The sequence below is a fragment of the Neofelis nebulosa genome, chromosome 13 (assembly GCF_028018385.1).
Source record: "Neofelis nebulosa isolate mNeoNeb1 chromosome 13, mNeoNeb1.pri, whole genome shotgun sequence".
NCBI classification, from domain to species: Eukaryota; Metazoa; Chordata; class Mammalia; order Carnivora; family Felidae; genus Neofelis; species Neofelis nebulosa.
Window position 1 is genome coordinate 12,297,584 of NC_080794.1, and position 20,662 is coordinate 12,318,245.

General features: G+C 37.4%; 1 protein-coding gene across 3 annotated transcripts in view; it reads right to left on the bottom strand.

Moving 5' to 3' along the window:
• The window catches only part of PTEN (phosphatase and tensin homolog), a 92,905-nt gene that overhangs the window by 23,918 nt on the left and 48,325 nt on the right, over positions 1–20,662 (bottom strand). Inside the window, exons 1-4 of one of the 3 annotated variants that reach the window (XM_058696306.1) lie at positions 15,780–15,804; positions 13,198–13,242; positions 7,373–7,416; positions 5,069–5,307 (exon numbers count right to left, since the gene is read on the bottom strand). In XM_058696306.1, coding sequence (XP_058552289.1) covers positions 5,069–5,307; positions 7,373–7,416; positions 13,198–13,242; positions 15,780–15,781 — 330 coding nt within the window. In that variant the 5' untranslated portion in view covers positions 15,782–15,804. Of the gene's footprint in view, positions 1–5,068; positions 5,308–7,372; positions 7,417–13,197; positions 13,243–15,779; positions 15,805–20,662 lie in introns of those variants that run through there. The other 2 variants (XM_058696305.1, XM_058696303.1) reach the window with 2 other exon arrangements.

Consider the following 20,662-nt stretch of genomic DNA (forward strand, 5'->3'; position numbering starts at 1 on the left):
CTGCACATCTACGGAGAGTGTGTCAAATCTCTCTTCACCTCTACAGAGAAAGAGAACTGACGCTATTGATCTGATCATGAGGACTAAAAGGAAATACTGCAAGGGGGTAAATTTTTAGCAGATGTTCCCAGAATAAAACCACTTTGGATAATCAACTCTGTTTATTCTAAGACACTTCCCCAGAAGAACCCCACGGTTGTATAACAACAGCTTCACCATGTTCAGCTCGGCTCAGCTCATTTCTTATGATGAAGTCATATTCAAAAAAGGTTAAAAACATATTATTTCGCCAGGACTGCAACCAATAGGTAAGCATGTGATATATTATTGGAAAGTTTTTAGACAAATTTCAAAGATTTAAAGGCAGCTGGCAGCATTATATCTAGAAGACCAACAACTTCAAGCTGCCTTTTTTCTACTTGAGCCAGGGGCCACTCAATGCCCAAACATCAGCAAAAATGGGTATGAACTGATGAACCTTGTCAAAATAGGCCTATTTCAACAGCATTACATGACCTTTCAGGAGAGCTGGTTGCTGTACAGAGATTAATTCTGAACAGTCTCAAAATTCTTTTGCAGTTCTGGGACAGTAGAGAAAAAAAGTTCAATAATGTGTCAGGAGACTCAACTTTTACTCTGAATGCTATTATTGTTGTTGTTTTTTTTTTAATGTTTATTTATTTTTGAGAGAGAGAGAGAGAGTCAGAGCATGAGCAGGGGAGGGACGGGGGAGGGGGGGGGGCGCAACACAGAATCCGAAGCAGGTTCCAGGATCCGAGGTGTCAGCACAGAGTCCGACGCGGGGCTCAAACTCACAAACCACGAGATCATGACCTGAGCCGAGGTCAGACGCTAACCAACTGAGCCACTCAGGCACCCCTATCATTAACTGTTTGAATCACCTTTAATCAAAGCACTTCATCTTTCTGGGAAATCAGTTTTATCATTTTTGAAATAGGAAAAAATCCTACCAAAAAAAATTCATAATCTTATGCCCACAATCTTTATCCCTTTAATCTAGCTTTTTAATGCTATTTCAACATAAGATGCAAATGGGACCATTTGTAAAATACAATTTCATCAACAGCATCTGCTCATAAATTTTTTTTTGCCTTTTTAAATATACACAGAAATAAAGGTAAGAGCACATTGGCATACTTCTTTAGACCCTGTGACTAATTCACCCAAAAAAGGTCTGTAAACATTAATTAATCATGAACTAATAAGCACAACAGATCTTGATGATTTGACTCCAAGATGCTAAAAGTGATCAATTTTGGCTAAATTACTTAACTCTGAGTCTTGATATAATGTAACAGCCAAACATAACAATTTTACGGAGTACACAGAACCCCATCCTCCATTAGCCCGCTTCCTCCTCCTGGGGGAGATCCTAACCTCGAAGGGGATGAAGAAAGCAGTGTGCCTGTAGCAGTTCTGCTGATGATGTGGGGACTATCACATTCTAGGACACACCGCTTTTTATTTTCATAAGCACTTCTCTCGCGACCTTTTCACCCTGGCCCCTATTTCACAATAATATCCCACGGGCCTTGCCATTTTACCAAATCTCTACAGAAAAACAGAATTGAGGATGTTCATCAGATTGTGAGGACTAAAATATCTTTCCGAAGACAATCGGAAACCTGTCCTTTTTGTTCATGAAGACTTCTCTTGGATCTAAGTTAAACTGTTTGAGTGTCCTTGGGCTACACTTTTCTCCCAGAATATGATGGGACAGACTATCCCAAGTACTTCTTACATGGCTGGTTCTCACGATCAGAAGCATTTAGCCAAGTCTCCTGAAGAAGCCCTACATCAGACCAAGTACATATGTATATGTGTATGGGTGAGTATGGGTGAGTGTGGAGAGGAGGGAGAGAAGCGGGAGGGAAAGAGACACTGGGTGAGAGCACCGCTTGATTAGGAAAGGCTAGACAGATATCACCAAAAAACCTTAAGTGCTCCCACCTCAAAATCCCGATGGTCATGAACGTCAAACAAACGAGAAAGTCGCAGCTGAACGTGGCAAAGGCAAATACGTTGGAAATGGTCAAACACGTTTGGAGCTCGCAACAGAAAATAATACCGTTGCAGTATCTCTAGTGACCAATTCTACCCAATCCAAAAAAACTGACCTCTTTTTCTAAAACTATGAAGCAGGGCATGAAAAGATCGGAAATACCACTTCCATTCAGTATAGGATGATGACACCTCCCTTTAGCCAGCTACTAGTTTTCATCAAATACACGCATGCTAACACAACCAAAGAATAATTTATTTGGGGATCCTCTTTGGAAACTTCAGGGGACATTAATATTTTCAAAATGGTGAAGTTTCCTTGCCCCAAAAACACTGCTGAAGAAATCGCAGTGTTCCACAGACAGACAGTACCCCCTAATGCCTGGCAAAACATCTGGTTTCGTCGCTCTGGTAAAGACAGAGCTCTGCATGTCACTGTGACTCACCGCCTTGTTCACGGCTGTGCACTGGGGTGCAAGACTCTACCGTCAATCCTGAGAGAAATCTTATCTATTGTTGTGAAAGTGCTCTACTGCTCCTTGAATGCCAAGCCTTGAATCACAGCCTGAGCAAGAGTTTCTGTCATGAAAAATCTACTGTTGTGAAAATTGCCAAATTCAGGAAAGCCAAGACTTTCAATCAAGGGCTTCTCAAGAGGTTTTGTCAAGAAGTGGGAGCAATTATGAAATGCTTTGCTACACATAAACTCACTGGTTTCAGAAGACAAATTCCATAGTCAAAAATTTTAACTGCTGTTAACTAGATAAAATACAAACTCATTTACACAGTCTAACTCTCCAACCTTAAAACTAAAATGTGAAGTCATAATCCTTTCCTTCCCTAACATAGCGTTATGCCAAGATCTTGCCAAAAATGATCTCATTAACTAAAGGCAAAGAAAATGAGGTAACACGAATTTATCTGGAGAGAATTCTTATTTTTTGACACAAGCCTACTTTCATCTGAGAAAAGAATCTAACGGATTCCATCTACTCTCTCACTCTTTAGTGAGACAGGGGTTTTAAGTAATTGTTTTCAACAAAAACAAAGTCAAAATTGATTGGATATCAGAGATCACATAAAAGTGGTCAGGCAGGGGCACCTGGGTGGCTCAGTCGGTTGGGCGTCCGACCTCAGCTCAGGTCATGATCTCACTCCTGGTGAGTTCGAGCCCCCCGTCGGGCTCTGTGCTGACAGCTCAGAGCTCAGAGCCTGGAGCCTGCCTCAGATTCTGCCTCTGTCTTTCTGCCCCTCCCCTGCTGGCTCTCTGTACCCCCCACCCCAGTTCAAAACATAAACATTAGGAAAAAAATTGTTTTAAGTTGTCAAGTAAAAGATGATGACATAGTTTTAATGTATTATTTAAAATCTAAATAACAGCAGCCCTTTCATTAAAACTTACTATTGAATAGAATTAAGCCTTAGTTTTGTTGAATTTGTTACCACTTGATCTACTCATCATTCTCAAGTAGTGAGTGGTCACTGCTTTTTGCATTTAAAAAAGGGACATAATTCTTATGAAGACTCCTTTTCTTTTCCACGTTAAGAAAAATTTCAGTGCAATTAAAAACTATAAGCAAAATTTTATGTTCATGTATATCATGAACATTTTTAGGGAGAGACCATTTATAGCTTTCATCATATTTTTGGAAGGTATGTAACATAAACACTTACAGAGCCACTAGCTTAAATCTAGTGCTCTGGCTCCATATTATACAGCTTTTCTATTTTCATTTTAAGTTCTTTTTACTGGACTTCTTTCCCACAACCAAAATGCCTACTGCTCATCAACCCTGTTCTCAACTCCTACCACTACTTCCGCAACTGTACTTTGATTTGACCTGCTTCTCTATGGTCTTCTTCCCATGCATTCTCTTTTCCCTGTGCTGCCCTGCATTTATTTGCTTCAGTGTAGAACAATTCATTTCTACATTTTTCATCAGTAAAAGCACCAATTTCCCTCCAGATGAAAGAGTGAGCCGAAGTAAAGAGCGCAGGCCCTCCGCCCTCCACTCCAAGGCTCAGGCCACTGCTCTCATCCCAGGTATGTGCAACATGCAGAAGTGTAAGGCACTGCCATAATCAACATTCTCCAAAATCAAGCACTAATGTAAGATTCAAATTTATAAACGAGGAGAGTAAACAGTACTCTGACATCCTCAGATGTAAATAAAAAGTCACAAAGACAAATAAAACAAGAAATGAGGAAGGAGAAAATAAACCAGCAATCAATGCAACTACCTGGCTAAAATGATGGAAATGATCACTTATGTTTCTGTTTGGAAGCTGAATTAAAAAGAAATCAGCTTAAACTGGAAGAGAGCCTTCCTGATTGTAAACATTACGAAAACTAGAAAAAAATCTTCACATGAAGTCGCGAGGGAATGGGTTTTTCTCTCTCTCACTGGAGTATCTTGGGTTTTTCCTTCTCAGAGACGCAGAACTGTACAAAATCTCTTTGTAAGAAATATAAACATATTTTATCACACTTGCCACCCAAAGAAATGAATCCCTTGAAAATCACTGCGAAAGCTCTCCCAAGAGTTTGTGTTTTCCTCTCAAACATACTACACAGATTAAGTGTGTCACTGATTTTCAACAGTCTTTAATCTTCTGAATAAGAGAAGAACCTTTGACTAATCTTAATCATAACTGTATTTGTGAACATTCATATTAAAGAATGGTTTTCATGTACTGTAAAACTAGGTGATGGCATCCAAGTTATTATCCAAAGACATTTTATTCTCAGGCAACGTTCAGAAGTATCAAGCTTACTTTTGATCAATGTACTGCTTTGTAAGGATTTTATCACACCAAATACCCAATACGCTTACTAGCATGATATGATAATGCTTAGCATCAACAGAAAAACTGCAAGAATCCGTTATTTGCTCATACAACAGCTAAGGCAGTAACTGGTTTCAGTGTTCAGAATAAAGAAACGAGGGCTACCAACCAACTTTTTAAAAACCTGTTTTCCGATAAATTCTCAGATCCAGGAAGAAGAAAGAAAGAACATGAAATATAACTTAATATAATGTATTACCTTTTTGTCTCTGGTCCTTACTTCCCCATAGAAATCTAGGGCCTCTTGTGCCTTTAAAAATTTGCCCCGATGCAATAAATATGCACAAATCATTACACCAGTTCGTCCCTTTCCAGCTTTACAGTGAATTGCTGCAACATGATTGTCATCTTCACTGAGCCATTGGTCAAGATCTTCACAAAAGGGTTTGATAAGTTCCAGCTGCGGTGGGTTATGGTCTTCAAAAGGATACTGTGCAACTGTGTAAAAAGATCACCTCAGAATGAGAAAAGAGGCCTTCCTGAATTGCTTCTCAAAAGTAGGTTAACTTCAGAAACGTTGCATATAAGCTTAACAGATGTTTAGAAGGAAGACTAAACTCCAGAGAAAAATACTCGTCTGATGATTTTCCAATTTTTGAACAGAAAACAGTCTCTCATTAATTTTTAAACCTATGCACTAGACAGAGAGGCCGAGTATTTCCCCCCGTGACGAAGAGGAGACTGCTCTGGAGAGCAAGCACAAGTCACAACGTGTCAGAGGGAGAGGAGGACCCGGAGTGTCACACAGGTTTCCTGTCAGGGCTCTCAATGCATTTTCTGACAAAACGAGTAATAACGCTTATACTATTACATCATCACAAATACACATTCCAAAGAAAGTATCAATTACCAGTAAATCAACACTGGAAAGGACTGCAATTTGCAATGCATATAATAAAAATGCAAAGTGTGCTATTTAGAGATGGCCTTGCAGGGGCACCTGGGTGGCTCAGTCGGTTAGGCGGCCGACTTCGGCGCAGGTCATGATCTCACGGTTCGTGGGTTCGAGCCCCGCGTCGGGCTCTGGGCTGACAGCTCGGAGCCTGGAGCCTGTTTCGGATTCTGTGTCTCCCTCTCTCTCTGACCCTCCCCCGCTCATGCTCTGTCTCTCTCTCTGTCTCAAAAATAAATAAACATTAAAAAATAATAATAATAAAATAAAGATGGCCTTGCGAATGTTAGTGTTGTACCTACTACGTGGGATTTTAAAGGCATTTACAAAAGAAACTGAAAAAAAGCCACTTATAAAAAGGTGTACAATTGTATTAAAGTTTATCAAATGAAATTTCAGGTCTTTTCGTATCGGTTATAAAAACCCAAAATTTCTCTGTTCCCTCTAGTCAGAGTTGAGAGTTCTTTTTTAACTTGCCTAGAAATAGGATTTTGAACATATCCCTATTAAATTCTGTCTTACTGGTCTCTGCCTCGGTTCCACTCGACTAAGATCCTTAAAAATCCTGATTGAATCCAGAGGATATAATGATCTCTGTGTCATCTAACTATGTGAAAAGTATGCCTTCTAATTTCAGTCAAGTCATTAATAATGTGGAACAGGAGGTGATCGATTAAGTCCTCCCGTACGTCAGGTGAGCTCTTCTGGAAGACACGACTTCCATTACAAGGAGTCATCAGGACAGCTTTCACCTGGCCATCGGTCTGGCTGTACTATCATCCCATCTTCATCTTCCCAGTGGCACCCAAAAACATCCAGGAGAATCTGTTAAACGTCTATTTAAAGCTGGACGAACCTTGACTAAAACACACTTTGCCTAGTAAGCAGCAGCCTAAGTCATGAAAAAGGAAAACTTCTTGGTGAATATGTCCTGGCTTCACAGCCATTAGTGCTTCTGAATTCTCCAACCGGCCGTCTGAAAGTCCATTCTAGATTTTCAGAAGGGATCCCGGCATCTACCTTCTCCTGACTATCACGGCAGGACCTGCCAAGCCTCTCCACGCTCCAGGTCTCTCGTGGCCCAAGGGGTTCCACAAACACAGAGGAAGCTCTATGTAGACTCGGAGACAGGATTCACTACACCTGGAGAAGAACTCACTGAAAGCAGCTCCCTGCTCTCATCTGCCAGGTTCCTCTTGTCCGTATTTGTCATATCTTTTCCCCCCTTTTAGGTCACGTTCGACAGAATTATTAAGTTGATCTGCTTCCTTCCTATAATCTATAATCTCTCACTATTACACCAAATGTCTCCAGCGTAGGTCTACCCCTCTCTTCACTGTATTGTTAGTCTGGGAATTTCTCCAAATTCTTCCAGTCTACTCTGGGATTGGTCTTCCTACTAGTTAATACCAGCAGGTTTATAGGATACTTGCTTCCCAAAACACAATAGCAAAATTAAGTTTGTTTTGCAAATTTTTTAAGACCATCTTTAAGAGAAATATTTATCTCACTTAATAATGAGATTAGTCATCACTGCTATGACAGTAAGATTTCGTCTACTGGTTTTAAGTTTTATATAACATAATACATTACTCTGCAGTTAATACCTACCTCTGCAGTTAAATTTGGCGGTATCATAATGTCTTTCAGCACACCTAAAAGAAAAGTTTAAATGTGATCTAAAGTTATCTTTTACACTTGTGAAAAAAAATACAGTAGCAAACATTTTTCTGAACTTTTATAATGTACCACACATCATGCTGTTTTGTATTAACTATTTCTTTCAATCCTAGAAATTCTATGAAGTAGGTACTGATATTATCCCAATATTTTACAATTAAGGAAACCAAAGCTTGGAAATGTTAAGTGTATGCAATTATAGCTTATACACTTGCTTACGAAACATGTGATGCCACTAATATGCAACACTGCCAATTCAGCCGCATCTCTACCTTCAAATTTCCTGGATGGACATTTTGCATGCTAATGGAATCTATTTTTGATTTCACAAGTATATAGAAACAACTAACTAGTTTCAATATTATCCTTACCTCAGAGTTGCACATACATACTGTTCTCAAACTATCACTTAAAAAGATAAATTTTTTAAATAGTAAAATTATAAGGGCAAAGAAAACGTAACGGAAGAAAGTGAATGATGCTCATCTACTAAAAAACAACAGTTAACTAAAAATGTTTTTAAGTCAGACCTTTCTCTCTTTAGAAAAGCCAAAGGTCATCTTTTTCAATAATCTCTCAGGTTACAAGTTTTAATTAAAGTCTCAGAGTCATGAAGGAATAATAAGTAAAATAAATATAGAATAGTAAAATGTTGACTTAGCACTACTTAGAGCATGCTAAAGCTGTCTTTTTAACAGTGGTGACATGTTTATCATCACGCACTGGCTTACTTATGATTAACAGACTGTATTTATAAACATTTAAGAGGCTCCACAAGGGACCCTATACTTTAGTTTGTGGTCAGCAGCATCGTGGTAACTGCAACAGCAGTTATAACCAAACCAAATTTTTTTTAAAAATCATATAAAACAAAAACTTAGCATTTTAAAACAAATAAGGGCCTATAATCCCTTAATCTCCAATTCCAAAACCCCCAAATTTGGAAACATCTAACACTTTCTGTTAAATATACAGCAAACTCAATTGTAGCAGAACCTGACCTGAGTTAATGATACTGTATGCCCTCTTTAATTAATGCCCTTGGAGTGAAGAGTCAAACACTTCATGTTATGTACTGCTCCAGGTATCATGTAATACAAAGTATCTGCTTTCATGGTACCCTTCTGCAAAAGGAAAAATTCTGAATCCCAAAACACAACTGGCCCCAAGAGTTTCAAATACATGACTGTAGACATGTATCTTACATTTAAGAAATCCTATAAGTATCTGTATAGTTCCTCTAAACAGTTTTAAATCCAAATCCACATTAAAGTGAACTCATTATCAACAAATTAGAATCCAGTAGTTTCTAATTCGTCAGACCTGAAATAAATCAGCTTTCGTACTACTGCTTAAAATAAAACTTTTCCCCTTTTTTGTGTAATTTAGTATATTGAGTTTCGCTCAAAAAAATTATTTAGCTATGACATATGCACATACATGTATCCTTACTAAATAATTTCATACTCACTCATAAAAAACGTGACAGGTACGAGGAAGACTGACCAAGAAAAAAGTCACATTTTATACTTCCTTTAGTACAGGTTAAAGAAGAGGTCTGGTCAATAGTGAAGAATCCATAATGGAATATTTTATAAGGTATCATGCAAAGACAGGATTTAGGTGCAGGGACAAGGAACAACCTAGGAAACAATTCTAAGAAGCTGGTCTCATGGCAGCACAACCTTAGTTCGCTAAAATTCCTGTGCTTTTTCAGGAGCTCAAATGTTTGGTTCAACAAACACTGCTGAAGGACTACCTTCATAAACTGATTCTCCAACGTTACCGTTAAGAGGAAGAAGTGGAAATAACGAGCTACTACGTGTCTACCAGATGCGCACACCTTCCAAAGGAGTTTCCGAGTTTTTTAATTCATAGTCACAGCCATATAATCTCCAATTTATATATGAGAAAGCAAAGATTTAGAAGAGCATCGAAAAACTTGCCCCAAACCACAACGTGCAAATCAAAGATCCGGGACTTAAGCACAATATTTGTGATTACAAGTCAAACTCCTTCCAGCACTGTGCCATAGGAATATTTATATTCTTATACATAAGAAAAAATAGAGAACGGTTTTAAAAACAAAAGCAGTAACAAATTTTACTCAAAGTCAGCCTTCCTATAAAAGTGATATTTGCCACAAAAGATAGAACCAACAAAGAGTGATCATGAAAAAATGAAAAAGTTATGAAAATCTCTGCAGGTATGGATGAGGCGTATGTGAGAACATAAACTGGGACCCGTAGTGATGAAAGTGATCTGCAGGAGGGTTGCTAGGGTAAGAATGAGGACTCTCTTCTTAATTACAACCTTCTCTAATAACTGCATGCACATCACACACACACACACACACACACACACACGAAGCTCCTCATAGCTTTTGTGTGTTATGTTAGTTGATAAGACAAGTTTCTCAACAAACCAAAATTGAAGATACGTAAATGGAAAATGGGATTTGACTAAGACAAGGATTAGGTGAATCTGACCATTTATACTTTCTTATAATTAAAATTAAAAGATACCATGTTTTAAAAATCTTCACTTTATGTAGGCTCATATGAGACAAGAGAGATGAAGAACCTTAGTTTTTAATGAAGCAGTAGACAGAATTGAAGAAAGAGGTAAGATTACTAGGAAAAACTTCCAGAGAAGTGAGATTTGAACAATCAGCTAGGCATGTAGATCTCTTCTGTAACTCTCTTCAACAAAGCTATCCCTGTTTTACAAAAGAAAACTTAAGAGACAATTAACAACAGCTAAAGATTTACCACAAAATGATGGAGAGCTGTATGTCAAACAGTGTACACAGTGAAATACAACAACCTTTTTAAAAATTAGTATCCAGTGAACATTTAAGCTCCTCAAAGGCAAGAACTATATTATGCCTTCATTCCCTCCCTGCCCCCTTCACCTCCTACACCCACCCACATACCTGCTATAATAGAGGAACATACAAGAATGAAATACACACACCTGCACAAAACAAACTAATTTACTAAGTATCATTATACCCAAATTTGATTAATGATACGAGGCAAAATTTTGTTCCTTCTTAAAATAACTTACTGAATGCTTGATAATATAGAGATATAAACAGGTATGATCATTTAAAAAGTCCACATTACAAACCGTTCTTCACCCACATGCCGTAATTGCCATAAAAAGTTTAACATGCCGTTAATATACATATGTCTAGAGTAAATATTTTAAGATCTTTCCACTTATATATGTTCGCAAAAACATACATCACAAGTAATTAACATCCCCAAAATAAAAGAAATAAAAGAGAAACATCTGCTGCTGGCCAGACTCACTTACCCAGAGCCAGAAATATAAACAGGTAGAAAGAAGGTGTAGAATGAAAAGTGACATCAGAAATCACAACATGCTACAAGTTGGTAGTTCTAGAAACTTCTGAAGTAAGTGAAATTTGGGGAGATTAAAACAAACAAATGACAACAGCAACAACAACAAACCAGAAAGGAAAATACTGGCATAAATAGTGGATGGTCTGCTACCATATGTACCTGTGTGACCTTGTTCAACTCACTTAACTTCTCTAGGCCTCAGACTCCCCATCTGTAAAATGAGAAGGTTGGACTAAATGATCTTTCAGGTACTTTCCAGTTCTGAAAAGTCTATGATTCCATTACACGGAGTGGGGAAGGGGAATTGAAATACATACACCAAAAGCTACTCTCCACTGATAACGAGAGTTCATTAGCTGTGGGATACAATGTTTAGAAATACAAAAACAAACAGGCAGCCAAGTCCCCAGACGAGCTCCTGAAAGCCACCTTTAACCAAAATAATGCCAAGTGATCCACAGTACTGACAGTGCAAGCCTAGGTCCTAAACTCTGGAAGCAGGAAGCCACTGAATACAGGAATGAAAAGAATTTCCTTCCCTTTCTTTGGATATAATGTTGAACTCAAATAAATTTTTGAAAAAGGCAGAATATGTCTTTGGTATCTTTCTCCCTTCCATCTGGAATTCTAAATGCCTTATCTTGAGAGTCTAAACCCGAAGTAACTCAGTGGACTGAAGCTTTTGACAGTTCTTGTCCTGTGTGTGTGTGTGTGTGTGTGTGTGTTTTCTTTTTTAAACTTAGCTTCTGAGTCTAGTTATTCAAAAAATATAAAAAGCTTTGTGGTTTTTATTTTCCTACATGGAAACGCTATGGCATCTGCAACAAGGCTTGTTACAGGAGGTTAATCAGTACAAGAGGAAAAGATATGCACAGAGCATTTGTAAGCTGGGGCCCACCAAAACTTAAGTCTCTACAGCACATTTACTTTCTTTCACCTTGTTATCTATTACCGCCACACCCGCCCCCTCCCCACACCTACCATAATCTGACCGTAATGGATTATCTGCCATATTCTAAACACTATTATGCCAACAAGGTCCTTATGTGCCCCTCTCTCTGCCTGCAATGCCATTTCCCTAACCTGAGGCCTGCAGGACAGGCCCCATGGATTCTTTCATCCCAGCCCAAATATGCCTTTCTTTATGAAAACTTTCCTATGGGGTACAATTACTATTTCCACTGTTGCCCACACAGCTCTCTTCTACACAACAGTCACCTCTTTTGTAATAGTTTGTCCACCTATCACATTAGACTATCAACTACCAGAGACTGAAACTCTATCTTATTCACCTCTGAACCACCACCCAGTTTTACAATGCCTAATGTGGCAAGCACTGCATAAACATTTGCTTCGTTGTGAATCTGAGGAAATTACTGAAAAGTTACAAAGAGAAACAATAATGGTGTCTACTTCACCCTCAGGTCTTCTGAGGTCTTATCAGAACAGAAAGATCACTAAATTAAAGATAGAAAAGCAAATCTCACAAGCTGACAAGGCAGACATCCTTTTTGGTGAAGATTTAAATGCCTATGGAAGGTAGAAAAGAATCTTGCTCTCACATTTGATTAACAAATTCTACAAAAATTGTGACAGTGAATTAGTAAACGTAACTTCAGATTAAAAATTTTCGTTGCATAATTTACAGACATCACATAGGAAAAATAAAAACCAGGTAGGAAAATAACACAGTTTATATGCCATTTTTAAAACGGTAGGAAATGGTCAATATTTTGGGAAGGAATAATAGTCTTCAAGGGCAAAAGTGATAAAATATTTTCTTCCCATTTTTCTTTTGTTTTTTCCCTTTTTACATCCTTACTCACAAAGTCAAAAAGAAAAACAAAAGGTTAAAGAGAAGATGAGCTAGCTGTACCAAGTGGGCAATCCTTACATCCTGCCCGAGACAAGAGAAACCACCCAACTCAACAGTTGTAGGTAACTTATTTATGGTACCTACGAGCTAGAGATTACCCTAATAGCTGTTTCAATCAAATGACCTTAAAGACACAGAAGAAACAAAATTACACCCACTCTGAAGCATCCCTCCATGGAAGTTGTTATTAATGCTTTAACAGAAAAGCTCTGCTGTAAATTACGCTTCAAGTTACCGCATGGTTATTGGCTCAAAGATGGGCTGGATTCCAAGTCACTTAAAGCAGATCAAGTGATGTGAATGTGTGCCAACATTGTTTTGACCTCATCACTACACTTTCTGAGTGACCTAACAATGCTCTTAATCAGACATCTTGGACTAATTGTTTTAGGAACACAATTCTGTTAAAATATATCTTTAACTCTACCTGATTCTAACAAGGAAATAACTTTCACTTAATAGTTATTTTAGATGATATTTGCAAGCATACAAATAAAAAACATACTTACAGATTGTATATCTTGTAATGGTTTTTATGCTTTGAATCCAAAAACCTTAAAACAAAACAAACAAACAAAAAGCCACCATTAACAAAAATAAGCTAACATTTGAAATTACATTTATACTATTGAGAATACCTAAAGGAGAGATTCCATTTTTCCTAATCTCAAATACCATTTAAGAAAAATAAGTAAATAAATTCCAGTAAATATTCTCTTCATGGATTTCAACTGGTAATCAGGATACTTGTAAATAATTATTACATTACACAGGTTTATACAATCTGAAGTAACGATAGAGCTTGTCACAGAATAAATACTGTCATAACCTGTCTCCAGTCTAGGATTAGGAGGTCAAAGCATTAAGAAATACGTCATTTAAAAGGCAGCATTAGCATTTAGCTCAAGTTCACCTAGCTCATGCAGATGTGCAAGAAATAGTCACATGCAATCAAGCAACCTGAAAAACCACCCTGAAAATTCACCCACCATTTTCTTTCAAACTAAAAACTTTTGATATTTGAAAGATACAAGTACTAACCAATAAGTCCATGCAAAGTTTTTAAAGTATGTTCACATATATATTCTCAGTTGACACTCACAAACATCTGAGAGAGAGAGAGCTCATTCACATTTCACAAATGAAGAAAGTAGATATCAAAGAAATTACACAACTTGCCCAAGGTTATACTGCTAGTAAGTCAAAGAATCCAGACCAAAGCCCTCTCCCTCCAGTTAAGAAACTGAACAACAATTACAGTCAACAAAAGCACTTACCACATTCATTTATCACATTGAAATACTTTATGCATATAAATTTGTTTACTCTTATGAGGTAGGTAACAGACGAGTTAGAAAAGTATAAGGCTGAGGATGTTTCGGGATAAATAGAAAAGACAAATGGAAAACAAAAGAGGAGATTTAAAAAAATTTTAAAGCCCAAAAGTTTCAACATATGAATAGAAGTTTCAGAGAAAAGAAAACAAAAGGAGAAGAAATGCAAGATATAATTCAAGAAAAATACCCCAAACTGAAGGAGTTTCCAAAATGAAAGGATACAATGAGTATTCAGCAAAAATGATGAAAACAGACCCAAATAAAGGCATACATAGCTTAGTGAAATTTCTGAATACTGACAAGAAGAACCTAAGACCCTAGAAGCTGCCCAAGAGGAAACAGGTTTCATAAAAATAATCTGGAATCAGAATTACATCACCGTTTTTAATGGCAACACTAGCAGCTACAAAACAATTGCAGAAAATCTTCTGACTTTGAGGGAAAATTATTCCCAGCCTAGAATCCCATACCAAAAGAGACTATAAATCAAGTGTGAATATAGAATAAAGATATTTTTAAATAAGAGAAGTCTCAAGTAATTTTTCTGCCCACATAGTCTGTCTCAGGAAGTTACTAAGATCTGTTCCACCAAAAGAAGGGTGGGAAACCATGAAAGATGACAATTCCAGGAACTGAAGAATCCAACTCATGAGAAGGGAAAAGAGAATTTCCAGAATGTTGGTGAAGAAAGTCTAGTTAACAACTAACCCAGATTAGGGTACATCAGAAGGCTCCTGAAGAAGATAAAATTGACATAATGCCAAATGTCCTTGAACATGTTGAGAGATTTACACAGTTCAGGGATAAGAACATAGAAACTAAAGTTGAAAGAGAGAGAGAGAGAGAATTAGAACTCCAGGGAAAACAAAATGCTCCAGAAAAAACGTTATACTACTTAACTGTAAATGGTGTTTATCTAGTCATAATCACATAAAAACCAAAATTGATATAACCAAAATTACAATTTAACGAGCAAAAGAAGGGCTGAAAGTATGTGTGTGGTTGGGTTGGAGGGGGAAAGAGTTCATAAACTTGGATGTGAAAAATCGTGTCACTCAGTAATACAAGCGGTACACAAGTAACTTTGTCACTAATTAAAATGATATATTTTTATGTCACACTACAGTTGTTGCAAATGTCAAAATATTATTATTTATATATACAAAAATTAAGTCATTAGACTATAAATAGATTTTACTTAGTGTGTTAACTATAATACATCAAGTGTTAGGTTTTTGAATATTTTCTGATTACAATCAAAACTAACATCATAATGGCTCTCTATTGACATTCCTACACCAACAAAACGTTTTCTCATGGATTTAGTATGACAAGATGGGTTCCTCTTATTTCTGCAGAGTCAGGCCCTCATTCTCTAAACCACTCAACAGTTTCTAGACCAGGCTCTTTCCTTGCATGGCCAGTGCTTCATCGAGGGCTCAGGTCACTAGTATTTATTTTGAATGGTATGCTTTCCTGTGTTCATTCCTTGATACCCATTCCTATCAATGTTACCTTTTATTTATTTAAGAATATGGAGAGAACACGTATTATATACTTGAAACTGTGCTTATTTCCCTGGGATAAAATTATTTATGAACTATGGCTCCTGCCATCAAACTAATAATGGAGTAACTGAATCAATTAGAATAAGGGTTACCTGTGAGAAACAGAAAAAAGGCGGGGGGGGGGTGCGGAGGTGGAGCTCATAAACAAATATGCTACTGAATATATTAAATACACTATTTTCTCACATAAACTCCAGGATTAGTAGTCTACAGCTGGTAAGGCAGATGTTTCATAAAGGACTGGATAAAAGCATTTCATAAAAGGAATGTTCCACCATTTGTTTGGCCAATATGAGAGGCAGCCGCAAGGTCCAAGATGGTGTGCCATATCTGCAGCAGTAACAGACTGGAGAAGAGAAAGAAGAACAGGTCCCTCCTTTAAGAAATCATCACTCAACTTAAAACCACAGATCTTAAGTTGTCACATTATCATATCTTGCCAAAGGGGGAGCTGGAATTACTATGGGCATTCTGGGAAAACATGTACACAGCAAACAAGCAAGTGTTCTACTAATGAAGGAGAAGAAAAAGATGATCACTGATTTTCTCTAGGGCTGTTCTCTAATTTATCTCTAATCTTTATTTTCTACTGCAAACCAAAAACAAATGACCAACATGGCAGGCATATTCGTAATCCTAACTTAAAATCACTCTAAGAAGGGGTCCACAAGCAGAAGGAAACAAAAATAACTACTTTTTGGTTCTGGTGGTGGTTGTTAATAAACCTGTAGAACAATATTTGATTCTAATATTGCACAGGTTCTTTTCTTTAAATATTTAAGGTATGTGTCACTTTTTATGATACATCACTTTAACCTACTTCTTCAACTAATCAAGGAAGCACTGATTCTATGACGACTTCTACTGAACTTGAATACACTACAGAAAAAAGTGTTATGTCTCTTGTCTCTTGTTCCATCTTTATCTTCTCCATGCCTGTACCTTTCTCAGTTTGTACTTTTTCTTTAAACTAAGGCAACATTTACATACAGTGAAACAAACAGATCTTAGGTGTACAATTCTACGAGTTTTGTAACAACCATCTCAATCAAGATATAGAATGCTTCCACCACCCCAGAAAATTCCTTCATGCCCAGTTACAGTCAAACCCCAGCAAGCTCCCAGGCAGCTACTAGTACCACAGATTAATTTGTCCTTGTTCTTGAACATCATATAAATGTAATCACATGATACATAGTCTTTTGCGACTGGCTTCTTTCATCCAATCTAATGTTTTACAGATTGATTTATGTTACCTATATCGACAGTTCATTCCTTTCATTCTGAGTATGATTCCATCGTGTGACTATACCACCATTTATTTATTCCTTCTCCTTTGATGGATATTTAGGACGTTTACAGTTTGGGGTTATTATGAGTAAGTACATAAACATTCTTGTGCAAGAATTTTGGGGACACATGCTTTTCGTTCCTCACATAAATAAATGATAATTAGAAGTAGAGCTGCTGGGTCATAAGGTAGACAGGGTAGACAGGTGGTATGTTTAACTTTATAAAAAAACTACTAAACGGTTTTCCAGAACAGTGATACCATTTTACAATCCCATCTGCATTTTAAAAGAGTTCCAGGGGCGCCTGGGTGGCGCAGTCGGTTAAGCGTCCGACTTCAGCCAGGTCACGATCTCGCGGTCCGTGAGTTCGAGCCCCGCGTCGGGCTCTGGGCTGATGGCTGGGAGCCCGGAGCCTGTTTCCGATTCTGTGTCTCCCTCTCTCTCTGCCCCTCCCCTGTTCATGCTCTGTTTCTCTCTGTCTCAAAAATAAAGAAAAAACGTTGAAAAAAAAAAATTTAAAAGAGTTCCAGTTGCTCCAAAGTCTCATCAACATCTGGTGCTGTTTTAATCACGGTCTTTCTAATGTACATAAAATGGTATCTTACTGCGGTTTTAAATTTCCTTCTCATGACTAGTGACTTTAAGCATGTTTTCATTCGTTTATTAGCCTTTTTTATACCTTCTTCTTTAAAATGTCTCTTCAAATCATGGGCTCATTCTTCTCCCCCACCCCAGTTGTATTAACTGGCTATTTTATTTATTACTGGCTTTTATATATTCTGGGTAAAAAGTCTTTCGTCAGACACATGTACTGACATAAATATTTGCTCCTTGTCTATGACTTGCCTTTTCATTCCCTTAATAATGTGTTTTGACAATCAATGATTTTAAATTCTGATACAATCCAATATATCAAAGTTTTCTTTTGTTCTTTTGTTTAGAACTTTGTGTCCTCCCTCTGAGAAATCGTTCCCTACCCCTAGAGTTCACAAAGATATTCTCTATGCTTTCTTCCAGAAGCTTTTAACTTTTTCCCAGTTTGTATTTTAATTTGGTTGAAAATTTAGAAATTTAGATAAATGCTATGGACAACTGGGATAACCAAGACAAAAACAAATTATTTGAAGGACAGTGATTATAAAATTCAGAAAACAACAATTCATCACTATCTGCCTTATCTTTTCTTCCAAGGGTTTCTTTTGAGAGAAAATGAATAAGCAGGAAATGATCTGCAAATTACAGTTTTCTCACAGAAAGCCTGTAATGTAAATGTGAGCAGAGAAAAAGGTGTTCCGGAGGATTACAATTTATTTTTAGTTCATCCTGGGTCTGGTCATTTTAACTTTTGAATCCAAGTACATAAAGCAACACTGTATTAACAAGGACATGCACAGCCTATTGCCCAAATCCAGGGAGCAGGGTTCCCACGTGGCGGCCCCGCAGGCATTTTCAAGTGGTGCCTAAAGGAAGGAAAGGGCACCTACCAAAACGGTCATAATGGTTAGCAAAAGTTCTCGGGGACAGACGCAGGTTTTCACTGTTCGCTTCCAACACTTCTGCAACTATGCTGTTAAAACAGAAGCGTACACTACTTTCAAAAGAAAAGAAAAGTTGCCTGTCCTACTGTATTTTCCCAAAAAGTACAGAATGGACAAAGTTGTATCAAACTATTTTACTTCCAAAAAATGGGTCTGATGAGCTTAGAAATCCAACTGCTTTTGAACAATGTATCTTAGTTTACACAAAATTAGTATTTTCATATACTATTTTTGAATTAGAAAAAAATAGAAGTTAGGCTTTTTTTTTTTTTAATGTGATAACAGTCCTCCTTGAGAAATAGTTTTAATGAGATTCATGCAATTCCTGTTTATGAAGACTCATGAGGTTTCATTCATACTGAGCCTGTCTTGAGGATATTTAAAAGAAATTATTGGTGTACATAATCACAAAACCACAAATCAGATCCCAGTGAGAAACAACGAGTAACCAAACACAAACAATTTGTTAAAATGCTAGTAAATGCTCTTTAAATCCCTCCTAGAGGCATAGCCATGGAAAGCCCAATCTTTAATTTCATCAAGACACTTCTCGGGTTACTTTGGCTACGTGTCTATAAGGTATATTCAAACCCAGTTTTTTATTCTCTTTTAAATCTCAAGTATTATTAGAGGCACGAGGGCTGAGAATTTCTGCTTCCCAATCTTGTATTTTTCTACATTCTATACAGTTAAGTGCTGAGGACTTACTAAATAGCCTGAATGATTCCTTTGAGCATGTTTTTTTTTTTTTTTTTTGAAATCACCTTAGTTCTAGAAAATTATCCACTGGGGTAACCTTTCATAAAATTAAACATCCCACAAAATAATACTGATTGGGTTAGTAAGATGGAAATACGCTAGAACTGGCAAACAGGCATCAAACTGGTGGCGGCCTGTTGGGGTGCAATATTAAGACTATAAAAAAACATCCAGGTTGAAAACTGGAAAAGAATATCATTACTGATTAGCAACGTTTAACCAGTAGTTGGGAAGAGAGAATAATATAAACATTTGCACTGTATCTGCCATTTCTAGAGAAAGTCAATACAAATTTATGGGTAAAATGCAATAAAAAGCAAAATTTGAACATTATAAATTATTTTATAATAGCAAGGTTATCGTAACCAAATTACATGCTTTAAATAATTTTGTTCTAAGAATCTTCTTTTCATATTGGCATTCAATATAAAGGGGTCATCTAATAAAAATTTTCTTACAGTAGCATGTATACGTTTTTGACCATTACAGAATATCTGGTACACAAATCATCCTCTTGCTATATGCAAATGTGAAACTAGGCAAAATGGATGAGGTGACTATTTGAGGCACTAAACAGAAGGCAGCACAGGCTTCTGAGGCTTCCAGAAAAACAGGAGAGTACTCCCACAACCACCGTGCTTTCAGCTGGGAGGCTCTCTTCTGATGAAGCAGAAACAACAAATGTAACAAAGATCTCACCGAGGTAAAAGGCAGAGATCTGATTAAGCTCAGGGGTGCTAAGGCAGCTAAAGTTTGTGCAACAGAATAGCACAGAAAAGGGGATGAATGGGAGAGCCTCAGAAGTCCATACGGAAATGCACCTCTGGTCCTTGGCCAAAGGTTGGCTGCAGGTGCACAGGGTCTGAAAGCATACTAGAGGGGACACCGGAGACAGCACGGTACCAGGAGAAGGAGTTCTGGCCCAGCCAGAACGGACAGACTTCATGTAAGCACCTCAGGTATTCAGCTGAGACCCCAGAAAGGCCGCACCTTCGAAGTGAGGACCATGCCCTAAGATGAAAGACAAAACTGAAATAGGCCTGCCTTAAAAAAGAAAACCAAGGCTGACAATACCAGATTAACCGTTAATTTAAATGCCTGCCAAAGTGAAACTCAACACCCATAAAGAAAGTAGCAATCCAGACTCCCTACAACATATCATTCGCAACATTCAGCATACAATTAAAATTTATTAGACATGCAAAGCAGAAAAACATGACCCGCGACCAAGAGAAAAAAGCAGTCAATAGAAACCAACTCCAAGATGAACCAAATGTTGGAATTAGCAGAGGTGGACTACAAAGCAGCTATTGTAAATACACACATGAATGTAAAGGAAGGTTATTACAATAAGTAAAAGGATGAAAAGTCTCAGCAAAGATACAGAAACTATAAAAGACAGAAATTCTAGGTCTCAAAAGTACAGTATCTGGAAAGAACAATCTACTCTGTGCTCTTAACAGAAGACTAGAGACTGCAG